General features: G+C 41.8%; 1 protein-coding gene across 1 annotated transcript in view; it reads right to left on the bottom strand.

Annotated features, from left to right (window-relative positions):
* Positions 1–22,477, bottom strand: part of LOC120023514 (CNK3/IPCEF1 fusion protein-like) — a 71,313-nt gene extending 48,836 nt beyond the window's left edge. Inside the window, exons 1-4 of the mRNA XM_038967539.1 lie at positions 22,238–22,477; positions 19,425–19,582; positions 14,233–14,435; positions 13,202–13,286 (exon numbers count right to left, since the gene is read on the bottom strand). Of these exons, the coding sequence (XP_038823467.1) occupies positions 13,202–13,286; positions 14,233–14,435; positions 19,425–19,582; positions 22,238–22,289 (498 nt within the window). The 5' untranslated portion in view covers positions 22,290–22,477. The remainder of the gene's footprint in view (positions 1–13,201; positions 13,287–14,232; positions 14,436–19,424; positions 19,583–22,237) is intronic.
* Positions 22,478–23,264: the final 787 nt, after the last annotated feature.

Below are 23,264 nucleotides of genomic sequence, written 5' to 3'. Positions count from 1 at the left end.
GAGGCACTACAAAACCCACAAGCCTCTCTGCTAACACTAACTGAGACACATGCCATCCAGGCCACTCACGGTATTTACCTCACTCGTCATTTCATTGACAAACACACCTTTTTAGAGAGGCAGACCAATTGTATTCAAAGTCACTGTTACGCAATGTGGATACCAGGTTATGTCAACATAGAGGAGCGAGTGGGAGGTACATTTTTTCCCTGAGATACAGAGTGTGTGTGTGTGTGTTTAACTGGGTTGCCCTGTGAGGGAGGGTAAATGCTGTGAACTCCTGTAAGCAGTGAATGCTAGGATTAGAGTTAGCGAATTAAAGCTTGTGTGGCGTGAGAGAGAAAGCAAGAGATAAAGGGAGAGAGAAAGAGTTGCTTGAGTTGGATTCATTTACATCAGGTTACCTACATCAGAAGGTAGTCAAATTTCATGACGAGGTCATGAAGAACCACACATCTGGAAAAACATTTATTCATTTCGGATTGTGGCATATAGCTGCATCTACAAAACAAAATCGCCTGGGACATGGACGATCTACATTAGACCGCTTTTGAGCTCTGAACACATCGGTCAAACTTTGGTTTTGGAGCGGAATGTCTCTTTAAAATTAGAAGTGAAAGGCAACACCTTATACCAAATACCTACAATTTGCAATGTATACATGTACCAACCAAGAAAACCCCAACACCCTAGCAATGGGTTAATACCATCGAAGGAGTAGGACTGGACGCATTGTAGCATAGCTCTATGACTGATATTGATTAAACTTCCCCCTAAGAATGCTAATGACAACTTCCTCTATGATACATTTTTCTTCTGTATTTGTGAACCCACAGAACAGGATATGACATCTCTGGGCCTGTGTCCCAATTGGCACCCTAATCCCTACATATCCCTTCATACATAGGAAGTACGGTGCCATTTGGGACGCAAACCCGGGTGAACATCTGCCTGCCCTGAAACTACTCTTAGGTGTGGTGAGAGAAAGCACAAGTGTAAATCTACGCTCACTTCTCAGTGTCACTTCCTCTTTGTGTACTGCATGGATACACGCCAGACCCAAAGCACCACAGCACCCACCACTGTTCATAACAGGCCCCTCCACTTCTCTGTTCAAATTTTCCTCAACATGAGTTCCGCACAAACTGTGGTTGCGTCTTAGCAGAAGAGTGAATATTAAAAGACTCCATTGCTTTTATAATAAATAAAGCCTTCGTGAAACTTGGTCTTCGGCTGTGTGCCGTCTCACACACGTACCGCGCCTTCATTGGAATTTAATGAAAGATTGAGTAGGAACTGTTAGATCCATGGAACAAGTTTCAGAGAAAATATGTGTCTGTGCTCGCAGCAAATCAGACAGTCCCCCCTACTCTAACACAAGGTTAGGCAAAACTACTCAAACATTATTTTCACTTCTCCCATATAGTCATGTCAAATTTATTTATTTTACCAGGTAAGTTGACTGAGAACACTTCCTCATTTAAAGCAACAACTGGGGAATAGTTACAGGGGAGAGGAGGGGGGGGGGGGGGATGAATGAGCCAATTGGAAGCTGGGGATGATTAGGTGGCCATGATGGTATGAGGGAAAGATTTGGAATTTAGCCAGGACACCGGTGCTTCATCTACATGTGTGGTATCGATGTTGTGTGTGCTTCGTAGTTGTCTAGGAAACAGATGTGGTTAGTAAAAAATACTTTTGTTTTTTTTAGGGTATCTGTACTTTTCTTTTTATATTTTTGACAACTTTTACTTCACTACATTCCTAAAGATAATAATGTACTTTTCACTCCGTACATTTTCCCTGACACCCAAAAGTATTTGTTACATTTTGAATGCTCAGCAAGACAGGAAAAATGGTCCAATTCACACACTTATCAAGAGAACATCCCTGGTCCTCTCTACTGCCTCTGATCTGGGGGACTCACTAAACACAAACGCTTTGCTTGTAAATTATGTCTGAGTGTTGGAGTGTTCCCCTGGCTATCTGTAAATGAAAAAACAAGAACATGGTGCCATCTGGTTTGCTTAATATAAGGAATTTGAAATGATTTATTATTTATACTTTTGATACTTAACTATATTTAAAACCAAATACTTTAGAGACTTTTACTCAAGTAGTATTTTACTGGATAACTTTTACTTGAGTCATTGACAATTGGTGGCCTGATGATTCCTTGCTGTCCCCAGTCCACCTGGTCGTGCTGCTACTCCAGTTTCAACTGTTCAGCCTGCGGCTATGGAACCCTGACCTGTTCACCAGACGTGCTACCTTGTCCCGGACCTGCTGATTCCGACTCTCTCTACCGCACCTGCTGTCTCTAACTCTGAATGCTCGGCTATGAAAAGCCAACTGACATTTACTCCTGAGGTGCTGACCTGTTGCACCCTCTAGAACCACTGATTATTTGACCCTGCTGGTCTTCTATGAACATCTTGGCCACGTACTGTTATAATCTCAACCCTTAAAAAAATAAAAAAATCTAAAATCTTTTTCCGAGCCACCATGCTTCTACATCTGCATTGTTTGCCGTTTGTGGTTTTAGGCTGGGTTTCTGTATCACACTGTGACATCAGCTTATGTAAAAAAGGACTTTATAAATACATTTGATTAATTGATTGGAGAAATTGTCTTAAATGCCAACATTTCTCTACATAGCTAAAATGGGGGCCTCTAAAATTTAGCAGGGCCAACGGGCCGACCGCGTCCCCTGCCACGCCCCCTGCCACGTTCACCACCTACAGTGCCTTCAGAAAGTATTCTCACCCCCTGACTTTTCCCACATTTTGTTGTTACAGACTAAATTTTAAATAGATTAAAATGTAGATTTTTTTTGTCACTGGCTTACACACAATACCCCATAATGTCAAACTGGAATGATGTTTTTCGATTCTTTTTATAATTAATACAAAACAAAAAGGCTGAAATGTCTTGAGTCAAAAAGTACTCAATCACTTCGTTGTGGCAACTCTAAGGTCAGAAGTAAAAATGTGCTTAACAAGTCACATAATAAATTGCATGGACTCAATCTGTGTGCAATAATAGTGTTTAACATGATTTTTGAATGACTACCTCATCTCTGTACCCCACACATACAATTATCTGTAAGGTCCCTCAGTCGAGCAGTGAATTTCAAACAGGAAGGTTTTCCAATGCCACACAAAGAAGAGTACCTATTGGTAGCAGACATTGAATATCCCTTTGAACATGGTGAAGTTATTATTTACACTTTGGATGGTGTATCAATACACCCAGTCACTACAAAGATACAGGCGTCCTTCCTAACTCAGTTCCCGGGGATTAAGTATTTCTGGATTTCACCATGATGCCAATGGTGACTTTAAAACAGAGTTGAATGGCTGTGACAGGAGAAAACTAAGGATGGATCAACAACATTGTAGTTACTCCACAATACTAACCTAATTAACAGAGTGAAAAGAAGGAAGCCTGTACATAAATCAAAATATTCCAATAGCATCCTGTTTGCATTAAGGCACTAAAGTAATACTGCAAAAAAAGTGGCAAAGCAATTCACTTTTTGTCCTGAATACAAAGTGTTGTGTTTGGGGCATATCCAATACAACACATTACTGAATACCACTCTCCATATTTTCAAGCATAGTGGTGGCTGCATAATGTTATGGGTGTGCTTGTAATCGTTAAGGACTGGGGAGTTTTTCAGGATAAAAAAAATGAAAAGGAATGGAGCTATGCACAGACGAAATCCTAGAGGAAAACCTGGTTAAGTCTGCTTTCCACCAGACACTGGGAGATTAATTCACCTTTCAGCAGGACAATAACCTAAAACACAAGGCCAAATCTACACTGGAGTTGCTTACCAAGAAAACAGTAAATGTTCCTGAGTAACCCAAGTTACAGTTTTGACTTAAATCTGTACTGAACAAAAATATGAAACGCAACATGGAAGGTGTTGGCCCCATTTTCCATGAGCTGAAATAAAAGATCCCAGAAATATTGCATACACACAAAAAGCTTATTCCTCTGAAATGTTGTGCACAAACTTGTTTACATCCCTGTTAGTGAGCATTTCTCCTTTGCCAAGATAATCCATCCACCTGACAGGTGTGGCATATCAAGAAGCTGATTAAACAGCATGATCATTACACAGGTGCACCTTGTGCTGGGGGTAATAAAAGCCCACTTTAAAATGGGCAGTTTTGTCATACAACACAATGCCACAGATGTCTCAAGTTGAGGGAGTGTGCAATTGGCAGGCGGACTGCAGGAATGTCCAACAGAGCTGTTGCCAGATCGTTTAATGTTAATTTCTCGACCATAACGTCGTTTTAGAGAATTTGGCAGTACATCCAACCGGCCTCACAACCGCAGACCACGTGTAACCACACCAGCCCAGGACGTCCACATCCTAATTTCTTTATTTCAAGTGACTAATTTCCTTCTATGAACTGTAACTCAGTAAAACCTTTAGAATTGTTGCATGTTCTGTTTATATTTTTTGTTCAGTATACATACAAATATATGGCAAGACCTGAAAATGGTTGTCTAGCAATGATCAACAACCAATTTTATAGAGCTTGAAGGATTTTGAAAATAATAAAAATGGGCAAATGTTGCACAATACAGGTGTAGAAAGCTCTTAGAGACTTACCCAGAAAGACTCACAGCTGTAATCACTGTCAATGTTGCTTCTACAAAGTATTGACTCAGGGGTCTGAATACTTACAGCACCAGTCAAAAGTTTGGACACACCTAAGGGTTTTTCTTTATTTTTACTATTTTCTACATTGTAGAATAATAGTGAAGACATCAAAACGATGAAATAACACATATGGAACAATGTACTAACCACAAAAGTGTTAAACAAATCTAAATATATTTTATATTTCAGATTCTTCAAAGTAGCCACCCATTGCCTTGATAACAGCTTTGCACACAAAGAGTACAAATAAAGAAAAACCCTTGAATCAGTAGGTGTCCTAACTTTTGACTGGTACTGTATGAGATTATTCTATTTCATTTTCAATAAATTTGAAAACATAAATTTATAAAAAAAATGGGTATTGTGTGTAGATGGGTAAGACATTTATTTTTTAAATAAATGTTGAATTCAGGCTGTAACACAACACACGTGGAAAAAGTCAAGGGATATGAATACTTTCTGAAGGCACTGTAAGCCCCTTCTTGATCCAGAAAAAAAAAACGGGTATTTGAACCCATGTCTGTTTTCTATGTACCTCTGTTCACTTTGTCACTGTGCCTCTTCGTGTGTATTTTTTCTCTTGACCTTAAATTAGACAGAACGTGTTCCCTGTTAGCAGGGCAGACAGGAACAACCTATTAAAAGACAGAGGGTCATACCTAGGGTGGATCTCATTACACTTCAACACACTAACACCAAACAACCCAGACCTGGGTTCAACAACTATTTGAAATATTTCCAATATATTTAGCGTTTGCTTCAGACTGTCTAAAGTACCAGATGGGTAGGGTTTGCTTTTTTGCGACTATTATATTACTTCCATTGCGCCAGGCAAGCTCAATCAAGCCCAGCTTAAGCATTTTAAATGATTTCAAACCGTATTTGAACCCAGGTCTGCACTGAACCAACCCATGTGAAATATTAGGAGCATATATCTCTTTAAATGATGGTGAAGGGACTACAAAAAGCAAGAGTTCATTTTCTCCTTGCTCTATATTTGATCATTACTTTCGACATTTCCTAACTCAATTACTCCAAATACTAAATACAATAAAACTTCACCTTAATGAACGACAAATGCTAACTTATGATGTAAGGCAAAGGCTCTAGAAAGCTTTGCATTATCGAGAAACAATTAATATTTTAAATTCAAAATGTCTCATTTCCCTTCATTGTATACTGTAGCATGAGTGATCAAAGTGAGGAGTCGTCGTTGACACTGGTGTCGGATTTAGAATCCTTAGGAGTCTATTGACTCATGTACGTCAATCTAAGTAACTTCATAAAAAAATCCCCACTAAAATCCGTCAGTTTAAGGTAGATACACTATATATACACAAAGAAATGTGGACGCTTCAAATTAGTGGATTCGGATATTTCAGCCACACCCGTTGCTGACAGGTATATAAAATCAAGCACCGTGCAATCTCCATAGACAAACATTGGCAGTAGAATGTCCTTACTGAAGAGCTCAGTGACTTTCAACATGGCACCCTCATAGGATGCAACCTTTCAAACAAGTCAGTTAGTAAAATGTCTGCCCTGCTAGAACTTCCCCAGTCAACTGTAAGTGCTGTTATTGTGAAGTGGAAACATCAAGGAGCAACAACGGCTCAGCCGCGAAGTGGTAGGCCACACAAGCTCACAGAACTGGACTGCCATGCGTTGAAGCACGTAGCTGCCTAGATGACAGCTTTGCACACTCTTGGCATTCTCTCCACCAGCTTCACCTGGAATGCTTCCAACAAGCTTGAAGGAGTTCCCACATATGCTGAGCACTTGTTGGCTGCTTTTCCTTCACTCCACGGTCCAACTCATCCCAAAACATCTCAATTAATTGAAATGCATTCCAGGTGACTACCTCATGAAGCTGGTTGAGAGAATGCCAAGAGTGTGCAAAGCAGTCATCAAGGCAAAGGGTGGCTACTTTCAAGAACCTCAAATATAAAATGTATTTTGATTTGTTTAACATTTTTTTGGTTACTACATGATTCCATATATGTTATTTCATAGTTTTGATGTCTTCACTATTACTCTACAATGTAAAACATTTTAAAAAATAAAATAAAAAACCTTGAATGAGTAGGTGTGTCCAAACTTTTGACTGGTACTGTACATATGAGATGAGTAAAGCAGCATGTAAACATTATTAGAGTGACTAGTGTTCCATTATTAAAGTGGACAGTGATTCCATGTCTATGTATATAGGGCAGCAGCCTCTAAGGTGCAGGGTTGAGTAGTCGGGTAGTAGCTGGCTAGTGATGGCAATTTAACAGTCTGATGGCCTTGAGGAAAAACAGCTTCTTTCAGTCTCTCAGTCCCAACTTTGAAGCATCCTATACTGGCGGTCCGTCAGGAAGTAAGACCCAGAGCTCAATGATGAGCTTGGAGGGTACTATGGTGTTATAGTGAATGAACAGCATTCTGACGTAGTTATTCCTCTTGTCCAGATGGGGTAGGGCAGTGTGCAGTGTTATGGCAATTGCATTGTCTGTTAACCTATTGGGGCGGTAAGCAAATTGAAATGGGTCTAGGGTGACAGGTAAGGCGGAGGTGATATGATCCTTGACTGGCCTCTCAAAGCACTTCATGATGACAGAAGAGAGTGCTTCGGGGCGATAGTCATTTAGTTCAGTTCCTTTTGCCTTCTATTGTACAGGAACAATGGTGGCCATCTTGAAGCATGTGGGGACAGCAGACTGGGATAGGAGAGATTGAATATGTCCGTAAACACACCAGCCAGCTGGTCTGCGCATGCTTTTGAGGACACGGCTAGGGATGGTGTCTGGGCCGGCAGCCTTGCGAGGGTTAACATGTTTAAATGTCTTACGGAGGCCACGGAGGAGAGCCCACAGTCCTGTCCGATCGGGTTCAAGTCCGCGCTCTGGCTGGGCCCCTCAAGGACATTCAGAGACTTGTCCCGAAGCCAATCCTGAGTTGTCTTGGTTGTATACTTAGGGTCATTGTCGTGTTGTAAAGTGAACCTTCACCCCAGTCTGAGGTCCTGATCTCTCTGTACCTTGCTCCATTCATCTTTCCCTGGATCCTGACTAGTCTCCCAGTCCCTGCTGCTGAAAAACATCCCCACAGCATGATGTTGCCACCACCATGCTTCACTGTAGGGATGGTGCCTGGTTTCCTCGAGACGTGACGCTTGGCATTCAGGCCGAAGAGTTCAATCTTGGTATCATCAGACCAGAGAATCTTGTTTCTCATGGTCTGAGAGTCCTTTAGGTGCCTTTTGGAAAAATCCAAACGGGCTGTCATGTGCTTTTTACTGAGCCGTGGCTTCCGTCTGGCCACTCTACCATAAAGGCCTGATTGGTGGAGTGCTGCAGAGATGATTGTCCTTCTGGACGGTTCTCCCATCTCCACAGAGGAACTCTAGTCACCTCCCTGACCAAGGCCCTTCTCCCCCGATTGCCAGGCAGACAGCTCTAGGAAGAGTCTTAGTGGTTACAAACATCTTCCATTTAAGAATGATGGAAGCCACTGTGTTCTTGGGGACCTTCAATGCTGCAGACATTTTTTGGTACCCCTTCCCCAGATCTGGGCCTCGACACAATCCTGTCTCAGCACTCTACAGACAATTCCTTTGACCTCATGGCTCGGTTTTTGCTCTGACATGCACTGTCAACTACGGGACCTTACATAGACAGGTTGTGTGCCTTTCCAAATCATGTCCAATCAATTGAATTTACCACAGGTGGACTCCAATCAAGTTGTAGAAACATAAAGGATGATCAATGGAAACAGGATGCACTTGAGCTCAATTTCGAGGGTCTGAATAATTATGTAATTTAAGGTATCCGTTTAAAATTTCTAGAAACCTGTTTTCACTGTCATTATGGGGTATTGCATGTAGATTGATTAAAAAATATATATATAATCAATTTTAGAATAAGGCTGTAACGTAACAAAATGTGGAGGAAGTCATGGGGTCTGAATACTTTCCGAATGCACCGTAGTATGTCGACCAGACCACTAACTAGACCTCCCTGATGTAGAGGGGTCGGGTTGAACGCAGAAGACACATTTCAGTTGAATGCAGTTGTGCAACTGACTAGGTATCCCCCTTTCCCCGTAGTAAGAAGCTCCAAGCTGCATAACATCTTAGAGAAGCCATGCTCAATGTTCTAAAGTACAATAGCCTATATACTGTCAAGCTTCTGTATTATTACTATCGGGCCATTTGGAAACGTATCAGATGTAAAAACTAACAGCTTTGCATTATGTTAGCCATCTCCTTCTCACATACCTCAATACGACTCCTTCAAGCAACTCCTGCTTGATCCTCTTTCCACGTTTAAATTAGCTGAATTCAGAATTTCTGTTCTCTTTCTCTCTCCCCCCCCCCCCACACACACACACACACACACACACACACACACACACACACACACACACACACACACACACACACACACACACACACACACACACACACACACACGCGCGCGCACGCGCGCACTCTGTCCAGTTTGTACCTCTCTCTGTAGCGGACTTTGCTTGCTGTTGCCCTAACCGGTTCCAGTCCGATCTTGTCCTGTACTCTCCAGTCCTACAGAGTTAGAAGAGTACCGAGTGAGCCTGTCCACTGCATTCCTACAGAGCCACTAGTCAGTGGAGCACTATAGGATCACAGCAGCTTACTCCCGGCCCAACAAAATCCTTCAGGGCACCAAAGAAAATACACCCCGTGAGTGGGGAGGGAGGGAGGCGGGCGGACACGCACTTACAGAGAGAGCGATAGAGAGAGAGAGAGCGTGCGCACACACACATAAAACACACACACACACACACACAAAGACACATGAATGCACCACACATGCACAAACCTCTGTTTTCATACATGCCGGAAATGAAAGAGAGTCCATTATTTTCTATGAGGACCCTGAGAGACATGGTTTACATCCCAAATGGCACCCCTATTCCCTACGTAGCAAGGAAACAAGGATGACCCATAGGGCTCTGGTCAAAAGTAGTGCACTATATAGGAATTGGGTGTCTTCTGGGACGACACATGATCTGTCTGGCCCTTGTCACAGATTAACCAGTTCTCTAGAAACAAGCAACGTAATAATCATTGAAAGCATCGTCTCTGAAACAAGGTCACATGAGATTTGACATTTGCGTTTTGTTGCCAAGAGCTAATTTGTTGTACGTAGAGGAGGGGGCTGGGGGGGGGGGGGGGGTGTCCGTGTATTCTGCTGACCTTAGTGCTATCAACTTGATAAATGATGCTTTGAGAGATGGGCAGAGAGGACCAACCCACCTGTGTGGATGTCCTAAGTTATTTTGATTGAGTGTAATAGAAATTCTTATAAACTTCAGACATATACTGTACGCTTTTTCTTTTCCAACGACAAAACCGCCGTACAAAACTGCTGTGAAGGACATCACTCCGTCCTTTCTGTCTTATAACTCTCAGCTACCTTGCCTTGAGACTCGAGTGATTGTACTGACAAATCTGCCTTCTGCAAGCACCCGAGTCTTTTATCCTGTCCCCTAATATCCAGCATCTCTCAATGATACACATATTCCTACTTATGATAGAGGCCTATGACTATAGGTATGACTATAGGTCTATACTAAAAGGTCCTCTGTAGCTCAGTTGGTAGAGTATGGCTCTTGCAACACCAGCATAGTGGGTTTCATTCCCGGTACCACCGGTACCTAGAATGTATGCACGCGTGTACAGTAAGTCGCTTTGGATTTAAGCGTTTGCTAAATTGCCTACATATTTATTATTAGGGGAGAGTGGGGTAAGTAGAGCGATTTCTTTGTACATTTAGCATCCCTCCGTCAAGGGAAATATAATATTCTTTCTAACAATGTCTACAATTGTTAGGTAGCTATAGTCCTACCTAACAATTCCACAACTACTACCTTATACACACACAAGTGTAAAGGGATAAAGAATATGTACATAAAGATATATGAATGAGTGATGGTACAGAACGGCATAGGCAAGATGCAGTAGATGGTATAGAGTACAGTATATACATATGAGATGAGTAATGTAGGGTATATAAACAAAAAGTGGCATAGTTTAAAGTGGCTAGTGATACATGTATTACATAAAGATGGCAAGATGCAGTAGATGATATAGAGTACAGCATATACATATACATATGAGATGAGTAATGTAGGGTATATAAACATAAAGTGGCATAGTTTAAAGTGGCTAGTGATACATGTATTACATAAAGATGGCAAGATGCAGCAGATGATATAGAGTACAGTATATACATATACATTACTCATCTCATATGTATATACTGTACTCTATACCATCTACTGCATCTTGCCTATGCCGTTCTGTACCATCACTCATTCATATATCTTTATGTACATATTCTTTATCCATTTACACTTGTGTGTATAAGGTAGTAGTTGTGGAATTGTTAGGTTAGATTACTTGTTGGTTATTACTGCATTGTCGGAACTAGAAGCACAAGCATTTCGCTACACTCGCATTAACATCTGCTAACCATGTGTATGTGACAAATAAAATTTGATTTGATTACATATATTTGAGCAGGTTGTGCATCCCTGGAAATAATCAGAATTCATGTGATTTTTTTTTAAACATTGCTTTTGTCGGACAAGCTGTCTCTTGGCACAACTTACCCCGGGTATGGGGTAATTAGAGCCGAGGGACAGGGTAAGTTAAGCTGCCTACACATTTCTGTACTGAATGAAATATTCCCATGTCTAATAAACAGTCTTCATTTCCCAAACACAATTCAACACAAATCGCTTTTTTGTCTTTGAATCATTTTAAGCATCTTTTAAACACGGGCTTAACACCTAACCAACACTTTGTACTTTAAAAATGTATTTATGCATTTTGTGTACGGTTTCCTAGAAACAAGGATGGCTCAACTTACCCCTAAGCACACAATAGAAGCGGGCAGTGGTTGCTCACCGGGTCCAAAAACAGGAACCAACCAAACAATGACTTCAGCGTAGAACAATACACCGTCAAAACAATCTGGCGTAATGACGAAGTCTGACAAAGTTTCACTTACTAATTACTTTTAAGTCTCATGTTTGGACAGACTTCAGACAAAAACAACAAGCCAGAATTTGGCTGGACAAAATACCCTTAGAAATCATCAACATCCCTCAAGGGCCTTCATTGTACTAACGCAGAGCCCATCACACACTCACTTCCCACCTTCCTTCCCTTCTGAGGGGTAGTGGGTTCTTACCATAGAAATAGTATGAGTAGACCGTAGATTATATTTCTATGCCGCTTTACTCAGAGAAAGTCCATCATATTCATGATTTGGCGTCAACAACGTGCTAGTATTACCGTTGGAATACAGTGAATGTGCTGAATGAGTGTGCATCGCTGCAACGCTTTTGAGTCCGTTTCAAAGAGCTTTGTATTGATCTGTGAAGAAGAGGTAACGTCTATTGTCATGTCTCTTGTGTTTTGTGCGAACAACTAAAAGAGGACCACAAAAAAAAAGCAAGAGAGCAAACAAAAAGCAAAGCAATTTTCTAACAAGAAAACAAACTTAAAATGATGGAAGACTACGTCTAAATTGACGCAAACTCTGCGCACCACAAACAAGCAGACAAACCAGTTAGCTACTGCAACGCAGTAAAGAAAGAAACAAAGCTACAGGGGTGTAATTACCTACTTTGGCTGGAGACAATCCAGAGTTGCAAATAGGGCTGTAAGTAAGAGCACTACATATAAAACCCTGGGTCCTCTTTCTCTCCCTCTGTCTGTCTGTCTGTCTGTCTGTGTCTCACGACTGCACTGCAGGTCACAGCAGGTGAACTACAGGGATTTACAAGTTGAGTTTCAGTAAACCCTTGAATCAGCTCTCTCCCTCCCCCGTTAGCTAGCTCTCTCTCTCCTCCCCCAGGCACGATCTACGGAAAAATCCAGGGCCGTCTTCCTCACGAGTCACAAGTAACCAGTTTAACCATCCATTAAAAACATTCATCCATCTGCCTCACTCTCACAAAATTTCCCCATCACAAAAATACAAACACAGAATATCAACAACAGCAAACACTCCTTCGGCAGTCAACCTGTGCATCTTCAGGGTGCCTAAACCTAAACTATTCAAAGTATGCTGGAGATAAAGAATGCATGCATGGTCGGCGCTTATACAAGCATTCCACAATAGCAGAGGAGTGAGATTACTGTTGTTGTGCTGTGTTCGGTGGCCGATTAAACTAGCAAACCAAAAAAACACAGTGGTGGTTCCTCTGTGGAAGTTGGCTGCATGTGTTTTAACCCACAAGCAGCTGGCCTGCCTCGTGTACGCTTCCTCTAAAAACAAAAATGTTCTGGTATGTATTGTTTGGTCAAACCAGAATATTTAGGCCACTCATTCAATGTGTACTTTTTCAAAATGTTGTTTATAAGGCCTAGAGTTTTTCCTGGTTAGGTTACTCCTACCTAAAAACAAAGTATTTCTTATTTCATAAAAACAAGTGTTTCTCCTGGTTTCCGTCTGTTTTGTTTGATTCCTATTGGAGCAGTAGACGTACCTTGTGTACTGTGGTCCCCAGCTCTTTACAGTGGGTGATGATGTTCCTACTGGTCGTGTAAGCACTCAGCTGGGCAAACTGGTACCTGGACACAGACAGTGAGCACAAGACGACGGAGATATGTCTCTTTTATGTCTTTTCAACCAAAAACACGTATTTTCAACATAGGGTGGACAAAATGAATGGAGAAAGAGATAAATGAATGAATCTGGAAATCAAAGAAATGGTTCAACTGAATGACGCATTCATGAGGGAGGATAAGCAAATCAGGTACAGTAAAATGATAGGGTTGGAACACAAACCATGGGAAATATCATAGCTACATAACTTTAGGATAGAGGTGGGTAGGAATGAAAGGAAATTGAAAGGAGGCAGAGAGAGAGAGGGGGCTGCAAAGTAAGAGATTAATATCAGCATTCCAAAGACCTCAATTGAGTACCCAACAAGGCGATACGAATACGCTGAGCACTTCCAATATGTGTACACCCAAAGCAAAAAGGCCTAACAACAACTTTAGCCCTCCCAAGTCCCAGCACGAGAAGTAGGATGACTCTCAACGTATCATTATCTCGCGGCCTCTAAAGGCTGTCCAATCCCCTTACCCAAAGGGAGAACCACTGTGCTGTCACCCTAGTAACGGCTGTTACCCAACCCATATCCGTACAAAATCGAAGCCACACTACAAAACGTAGTAGGCAACATGTTGTGCTTCTACGCAAATGTAATACCTTACATGATGGTATGGCATCATAGTGATTGGTTACAGCCTAAGAGCATATATTAACCCTAACCCTTAATATTATACATTGAAGTTATAAACTACTACATACATTACACCCCAAGACTGGGGTGAAACTCAGTCCAGTGCTCAGGCAGCCCAATTCTGATATTTTTTTCCACTAATTGGTGTTTTGACCAATCAGATCAGCTCTTTTGCCAATAATTGGCCAAAATATCAGAATTGGGCTGCCTGTATAAAACACAGCCTAAATCATCACAGAAGTGATATAAAACAGGGTTGTTTAATGTACCTGTTGAGCAGAGAGAAGAGGCCCTTGGCGGAGGTGATGAGCTCCAGCACCACCTGCAGTACGCTAGCCGGCAGCCTGGTGGCAGTCTGCCCGTCGTAGGGGTTCACCCTCCAGCGGACCTGGATGCCCATGGTCAGGGAGTGGACCACAATGCGCAGCTTCTCTGTCAGGCAGCGCAGGCTCTCCCCACCCATACCGTACGTCTGGGGAGGGAGACCGGGAGGGGAACACAGTGTGAGGCTGTTGAGATTGAGACAACCAGGGGCCAAGTTTGCTGGGAGTTCACAGACAGGTGTGTGCCTTTCCAAATCATGTCCAATCAATTGAATTTACCACAGGTGGACACCAGTCAAGTTGTAGAAACTTCTCAAGGATGATCAATGGAAACAAGATGCACCTGAGCTCAATTTCGAGTGTCATCGCAAAGGGTCTGAATACATGTAAATAAGGTGTGTTTTTTATTGTGATTACATTTGCAAAGAATTCAAAAAACCTGTTTTCGCTTTGTAATTATGGGGTACTGTGTGTAGCTTGATATAGATTATTTATTTAATCCATTTTAGAATAGGGCTGTAACGAAACAAAATATGGTAAAAGGGAAGGGGTCTGACTACTTTCCGAATGCACTGCACGCACGCACGCGCTGTTGTGAGGGCAAAAGGGGGTTTGCTTATTTGAGCTGTTCTTGCCATAATATGGACTTGGTCTTTTACAAAATCTTCTGTATACCACCCCTACCTTGTCATGACACAAACTGATTGGCTCAAAAGGAAAGAAATTACACAATTAACAAGGCACACCTGTTAATTGAAATGCATTCCAGGTGACTACCTCATGAAGCTGGTTGAGAGAACGCTTTGCACACTCTTGGCAGTCATCAAGGCAAAGGGCGGCTACTTTGAAGAATATTTTTATTTTAGAATTTGTTTAACACTTTTTTGGTTACTACATGATTCCATATGTTATTTCATAGTTTATGTTTTCACTATTATTCTACAATGTATTTTTTTTTTTTTACACGAATGAGTAGGTACAGTATTATTTCAAACTTTTGTTTAACTATTTTTCTTCAGGATTTTAGGAATTCTCCCACGACCCCATTTTCATATCAGACGCAATAGATAATGTTCGGGAGAGGTGTGTGAGAGAGACCGATTAAGGTAATGAATAACGTTTGTGGCAATCAGCTTTGAAATCAGTATTATTTTGCATTACGGTTTGCATATTATCACAAAGTACCAGTGTAATGAATTGATGATAGCTGTAAGCTAGCAAAAGCTGGAAGCTACCGGCATCTCTTCGCTTTACAGTGTTCTACAAACAGTAATGAACAGTTTAAACATTTCTACATGCCTTGCCGCATTTGTCAAGTGTGTTAACTTCTGTGCAGCATGAGCGAGGAGCTAACATTATGCAGCCCAGACTCCCAACGCAGACTAAAAGTGGAGAGCAAGGAAGCGCGCACAAACACTACATGTTAACATAGTAGCCCTTCATCTCAATATGAGTCCTTTGTAGTTCATAAACTTTACCTCCATTAGGCTAACCATAAGCCATAACAGTATTACAGTAAATACCAGCCAAGAGCTGGTCAGACCTTACCCAGTCACTAAATGCTGGGTCCATTTATTCAGACCACAGGAAAGACCAGGGTCTGTATTCATAATGAGAAGGAATGCTGAACTAGGATGAGTTTGGCCTTTTAGATAATAATGAATAGCGTTACAACGACAGAGGAGACACAATGCTAGATGAGCACTCTTATTCGGAGATGCTTGATACACACAGCCCCTGGGCCTGTGAATCTAGAGTGCTGATCTCGGATCAGTTTTGCCTTTTAGTTAATAATGTACAAGGTCACAGGGGGGACTTGATCCTAGATCAGCACTCCTTCTCGGAGACCACTTCGTGAACTCATGAAGGCCAGAAACCCTGTCAGGTTTCTGTTCTTTCTGCAACAGACTTTTACAAGCGGATAAACAGCTTAGCCGTGACATCGGCGGTTACGCCACTCAAACCCACAGGCCCTGGCACCGTCTGTCAATTAATCCTCCCAGGGGAAACAAAAGCATGCTGGAACTTGGAAGTGGTGCAACAGAGTCCTCTGTTTACATTAGTGTCCTGAGAGTGACTCCCCAGAAAGTATTCGGAGAGAAAAAGCAAGTAATGGAGAAAGGAAGAAGACAGAATGCCAAATTCATTATACCAACATTTGAGGAGCAAGAGAATGAAGGGCATCTTAAAAAGAGAGAGAAGAGGAGGAAGTGAGCGTTTGACAGTGACAACAAACTTTCCCCATACAGTCATTTGCAAGAGAAGTATTAAGCGGTAGCTTCTTTTGTGTTCGGGGAATAATCGCCTTTGATGGCAGGTGAAGCGTGTGTACACAAACACACAGGCTCTCACAGTCTCACGTCAGAATTAGACATTCACGCATGTTTCTCAAACATCACATTTCGAAGTCGTTCCAAACTTCAAATGTCAAAGTACTTAAGGTTAAGTTTAGACATTAACTCTGAATGGTTAAAATAAGGGTTAAGGCTTGGGATAGGCTTCAAACTAAAATATAAAAAAACAACTTTCTATCACTGGATTCGAACATCGAACCGTTGGCACCAGAGGCAGGTGCTTACGCCCATCCTCCATCCCCATACACAACACCATGGCAAAACCGAAAACCTACTTGAAGGTAACAGCGCTTACTGTTGCCCCTAGTGGCCAGCTTCCACATCATCTCCCGACATCCTCAGACATGGACGGACGTTGAATACTGACTTGTATCATGGGTGACCTGGCTGCACATACACATCTCAACACACACACACACACACACACACACACACACACACACACACAGTGCTTGCTTACACACACAGTGCTCACACACACACACACACACAGTGCTCACACACACACACACACACAGTGCTCACACACACACACACACAGTGCTCACACACACACACACAGTGCTCACACACAGTGCTCACACAGTGCTCACACACACACACAGTGCTCACACACACACAGTGCTCACACACACACAGTGCTCACACACACACAGTGCTCACACACACACACACACACACAGTGCTCACACACAGTGCTCACACACAGTGCTCACACTTCACTGCAAGCAAACTGAGAGAATAATGAAAGGATATTAAATCACCAGAGGGAGCATGAACTTAACTCAACTCTCTGATGCAATCTAGAAATAGTTGGTGAATGTCAGCGGAGTACTTGTAAGGTTAAAATAAAACCAGTTGCTTATTTTGTCTGGTACAGGCCCAGAGTTGTGTTTCTGCTGCTGCTACAGCTCTGTTTCTTTTGCCCAAATGAAAATGGTGCCGCACCGCTGTAAATACCCCACTGCATGCCATACGTGGAAGAATGGTGTTCAGTAGGCACGAAGTGTAAGAAAATGGTCCAAAATGGGGGGAGGTACTACCTAAAATTGTCCAATTAAATTGAACATCCATATGAGGCCGTTTGTTAGGTAAAGCCACGGTTGTGTTCATTAAGAGCTTGTTTTCGTTTTCCAGTGTAAAGCGTTCAGCTACGATGTTCCATAATGAATACAACCTATAAGGCTTTACCTAACTAACGGCCTCACATGGATACTTCATGTTCATGATGCGGTTTAGGACCCTTGAAGCAAATACAGTACAGGAGTAGAAAGATGAGCTGTAGAGTGAAGCACTCGGGTGTTGCTCTCCTCCACTCAGCTCAAGGTCTCTCTAGCGCTTCCCATCATATCAAATTTTAATCGTCACATGCTTCATAGACAACAGGTATAGACTAACAGGGAAATGCTTACTTAGGGGTCCTTTTCCAACAATGCAGAGTTAAAGATCAGATTTAAATAGTCGCACAGTGAGTAACGAATAACAATAAAATGGCTATATATAGGGAGTAGAAATTAACAAGGCTACAGTTGAAGTCGGAAGTTTACATACACCTAAGCCAAATACATTTAAACTCAGTTTTTCACAATTCCTGACATTTAATCCTAGTAAAAATTCCCTGTCTTTATTTTAAGAATGTGAAATGTCAGAATAATAGTGGAGAAAATGATTTATTCCAGCTTTTATTTCTTTCATCGCATTCCCAGTGGGTCAGAAGGTTACATACACTCAATTAGTATTTGCTAGCATTGCCTTTAAATTGGTGGTCTGCTTGAAAACATGTAGGTTTACGAGACGCTGCCGCTCTATCCTGCCGATGCAGAGAAAAACCAGTCTAGATTTATTTTAACCGTGTCCTCGTCCAGCCACGACTCTGTAAATCATAGGATATTACAGTTCTTCAGGTCCGTTGATAGGATAGTCTCAAACAGAGTTTGTCTAGTTTGTTCCCCAGTGATTGTACATTTGCCAATAGAACAGAGTGCAGAGGCGGTTTATTCACTCGCCGCCATAGTTTCATCAGGGTTCCCCGCGTCGCCCGCTAAATCGTCGTCTTTTCCTCCTCCGGGTGTTGGGGATTAGGGCCTGTTTCCCAGGTGAGCAGTATGTCAAGGTTAGTGATTTCAACGTACGGAAAAAAAGTAACGATCAGCGCAAAAATGGTCAAGAGCGAGTAAACCGGCCGCTATACATCCCGGCGCCATTCCATATAGCCATACAATGCACACACTGTACCACCAGCCCTAGCCTACTATAGAACCCAAGAAGAATGTATAGTAGTATCCCCTATGGCAAATGGCCTCTCTAGGCTGAATCCTAACTTAAGAAACATCAATGCATGGATGTCAATGGCAGATTGGGAGGGTTCTGGACTTTATTGCCAATCTCCTCCTTCCACAAATAGCCATTACCACCTGGAACGCAGTGGCGCTGTAATGGGAGATTATTTTAGTGCCGGATTAAAATGACATGAAATGCAAAGAATGTCAAAATTATTTGATTATCTCCTGGAATTAGTTTAGATTAAGTTATCAACTCTATGCACATCTCAAGTTAGTCTTGGGCCCTCGATCAATATATAAAAACAATAATATTATACCATTTAGCAGCCGCTTTGACCCAAAGCGACTTAATCACGCATGCATACATTTGATGTTTGGGGTGGTCCTGGGGATCGAAGCCACTGTTGTGGTGTTGCACGCACCATGCTCTACAGTACCAACTAGGCTATAGAGGACCACTATGAGACACCCAGCCCCTAGAGAGCAACAGCCCAGGCCTCACCAGGGAGCAGAGCTTCTCCACGGCCTCGAGGATCAGCTCCTGGTGGCCAATCTTCTGGACGCCCAGACGCTCCAGGTCCTCGGAGGAGAGCTGCAGCAGTTCCAAACCAGTCACCTGCCACTCTGTGAAGGGGCACTGCTGGAGAGGGACATCCAGACCTGGAGAGAGACCACACATGGATAATCATAGCATTTTTCAAGCTTTTATTAACATAAGTGACAAATGTGTACATTTTAGTTTTTGCCCTAGCACTAACACACTTGATTCGACTAATCAACAAATTTTGGTTGGTCCGGACCAAATCTGAACAAGTCTATGTTTCACGAGCTTGGATATCAAAGTAGAGCACATTACAGCTCAGTAGTGTACAGCACAGAACAGTAGAGTGGAGTAAAGTTCCATTTCAGTAAAGTACAGTAGAGTTCAATACATTATACTCAACTCGAGTGTGCTCTACTTTCTGTACTAAACTCTATTCTACTGTACAGCACAGGACTGTACTATACTCGAATCAACTTGTTTAAACTTCACTGTACTCAACTGTGCTTTACTTTGTTTTCTAATGTAGGCCTACTGTACTTTGCTGTCCAAACTTATGAAACAGACATCTATGATTGGTTTCTCAAACAAGGCAAATAATGTGTCAAAAACGAAAAATAAGTGTTTGATATTAGTTGCCAGGGGTCTTTACATCAACATTATTGTTTTGATCCATTTCTAATACACTTTAAGACTTTTTCTGGTTGATGTTTTCTAAGACCCCTTTTCCATCTGTTCGATCAGAAATCAAATGGTTGAAAAATGAATTATATATATGCCTTAGTTTCTCAAAAATATAGACTCTTTGCTTTCATTTGACACCCAAGTTGATATGCTCTGATGAACTTTAAAATGTTGGTGCTCATAGGTCTGTTTACATGGAAATGCCCTAAACTCGTTTATAATATGAGCAAGCAGACCCTCCAATAAAGTGTTACCCATCTCTCTCATCATATATGTCCATATCACAACAGCATTACCGGGGTCATTATCTGTATCCTCATCATCACCGTCAGGGCCAGCCCGGGTCATAAGCGGCCGCTAGGGGCCCTGACGTCCAGGGGGCCCCCATTGATTTTATTAGTCATTCTCACTCAGATATCATATTAACATGGCATATTGCATGACAAAATGTGTACAATTGCAGGAAATTAGCTGTAAAACTGCACATTTTTCTCACCGCCCCATGGAAAAATGAGTAGAATTGCATGAAATCGATTCTAAAATTGCTACATCTTCTTCCCGCCCCATGACAACTTTTTTAGAAGGTCTGCAAACTTGCTTTAAAACTGCAAAAATGTTCTGCGCCCCATGGCAAAATGTGTAGAATTGCAGGAAATTAACTCTCCAAATCAACTTTCCTCTCTGCCGTCAAGAGGGGGGACATTTAAAATGTTTTGCCTGCGAGGTGGGGGCCTCCAAACAACATTTTGCTGAGGGCCACCAAAAGGCTAGGGCCGGAACTGATCACCATTATCGTCATGGCCATCAGCATTGTCATTATTTTCATCACAGAGGAGAGGATGCCTGTTCCACGCATGGTAAAACAGGAACTGTTTACTCCGTCAGTGGCTAATTGGTGTGCTAATGCTAATCAAATGAAAAGACTGTAGGGTCATTAATTTACCATGCAGACAAAGATGTTAAGCCAAAGGCCAAACATGTTTGATATACAAATCACATAACATACACTGGAGGATGAGTTGCTTTCAAATGTCAAAGACTATCTGGAGTGTTTTAAAGATTTCTCTCTGTTCCCTGGTACAACAAAAAGCATATAATCACAATGTTCACATGTTCTACACCAGGGGTCTCGAACAGGTAGATCGCGAGCTACCAGTAGCTTGCAGCCCACCTATGAGCTCACCAATCAATTCTGAAAGTACATACATTTTCTATGTGTTCCATCGAAAACTGTCATTAACATAAAGCTTCCCAGCTACTATCCATTCAAGCCACATTGACAATATCCCACCCCTGGTTAGCGACTATACTATTGGATTAAAAAGCCAAACGTTACACAATATCTGCAAACAAATTTCCAGTTTTATTGCCCGTTTGTCTGTTAAATGCACGCATGTCTATCACTCTGTATGTAGCCAGTTCGCGATACTAATGATAACCGCTCTTGTGGGTAGACAAAGACTTTCCCCAAAAACCTCAATTAAATGTTAACAGTAAAGTACGTTAACCTGACAGATCTATAGCACGATTATTTGCATCAATTAGGTGGCGATTGTTCTGCCATGACATATGCAGCAGTAGGCCCAACATGTTAATCATATATGGAAAAATGCTCTTATGACAAAAAAACATTAGCCTACAAATAAATGAAACTTTGAAGCTGTGTAACTTTACAGGCTTGAACTGTAATAACATAATTGGTGGTAGTTTCTAAGAATGTCAGAAACATTTGAGTAGCCAGTCCGGTTTTCTACTCGCTGCAAATGACAACTCAGCATTTGGTGTAATTTAGACTCGTTTGGCTGCTTTAATAAAACAGCACACTCCAATAGTTATACATAATCAATAACTGATACATGTAGGAAGTTAACTATTGTCGGCCTATTCGCGTTTTGGTCAACTTGTCCTCCTTGTCGACACAGTACAAAACATACGATCACTTTATGAAATGGCCATTATCAACTTCACTTCCTCATTCCAACTACACCGCCCCTTCCAAGCGGATTTGTGTCGGTTTTACTTAAGACTACCTGCGTGCAAACCGAATTAAACGCACCTGGCAAACACAAAAAGCGCCGTTAATAGCCTACCTTTGAGCCAGTCGCTTACTCTCTCCTTGCTCCACGACGTTATAGGCTCCATGCTTGGAGTCCTGGGAACGTTGATTCAGTTATTCCCAATCGAATTCCTCAACGGATTCTACAAGGGATCAGAGGAAGGAACAATTCATCTCGACAACAACGATGATGATGATGGGCACTCCCATTTACAGGTAAATCCCCAGGGAACCAATAGCATGAAGCTGTCTGCCCGTGATTCAGATGCTCATATTTTCTTCACACTCAGTTTGGAGCGGTGGGAGTGGTCGAATTAAATAATATTAGTCTAAAAGAAAAAAAATCCTTCAAACTTTAGACTATAATTTGATGAAGGATTAAACGAAAGCACGGGAACGAGTAGTGAAGGCTGGTCTTTATTTGTCGACTTAATCCTTATTCCTTAATCTTTCCCAAAACAGTGCGTTGCTTTCGGGAATTGGCTTTGTTTGTCAAGAGTGGAGTGAGGAGTTTTTTCTATTTTAGCCTTGGTGCTAAGTGTAATGCAGCAACTCTACTATAACTATACTACTAGCTATTAGGCATGCTCTGTAATATAGTTTACCATTGTTAGGGAGTTGTTTTGTTTAATTATTTATGTACTAACATAGGCTATTTAAGCATTAAGGTACGAGGCGGTGTGGTATATGGTGCCTGGTCACAGCACTTAGCCGTGGTATATTGGTCATATACCACAAACCCCCGAGGTGCCTCATTGCTATTATAAACTGTTTTCCAACGTAATTAGAGCAGTAAAAATAAATGTTTTGTCATAGCCGTGGTATAGGGTCTGATATGCCATGGCTGTCAGCCAATCAGCATTCCGGGCTCGAACCACCCAGTTTATATAATCATGCATAACGTAACTGACACGCTTCAGTTGGGAACATGCACATGATCAACACATCAAAAAATGTACCCATCATATCCAATAATGATAAGTGCGTCTCCTAAATAAATACAACGTCAAATGTAATGAACATTTTCTGTAGAAAATAACTTACTGGTATTATAGACTTTA

The sequence above is a fragment of the Salvelinus namaycush genome, chromosome 28, assembly GCF_016432855.1.
Source record: "Salvelinus namaycush isolate Seneca chromosome 28, SaNama_1.0, whole genome shotgun sequence".
Lineage (NCBI taxonomy): Eukaryota > Metazoa > Chordata > Actinopteri > Salmoniformes > Salmonidae > Salvelinus > Salvelinus namaycush.
Note: the sequence above shows the minus strand (reverse complement) of the source record. Positions and strands in the feature narration are given on the sequence as shown.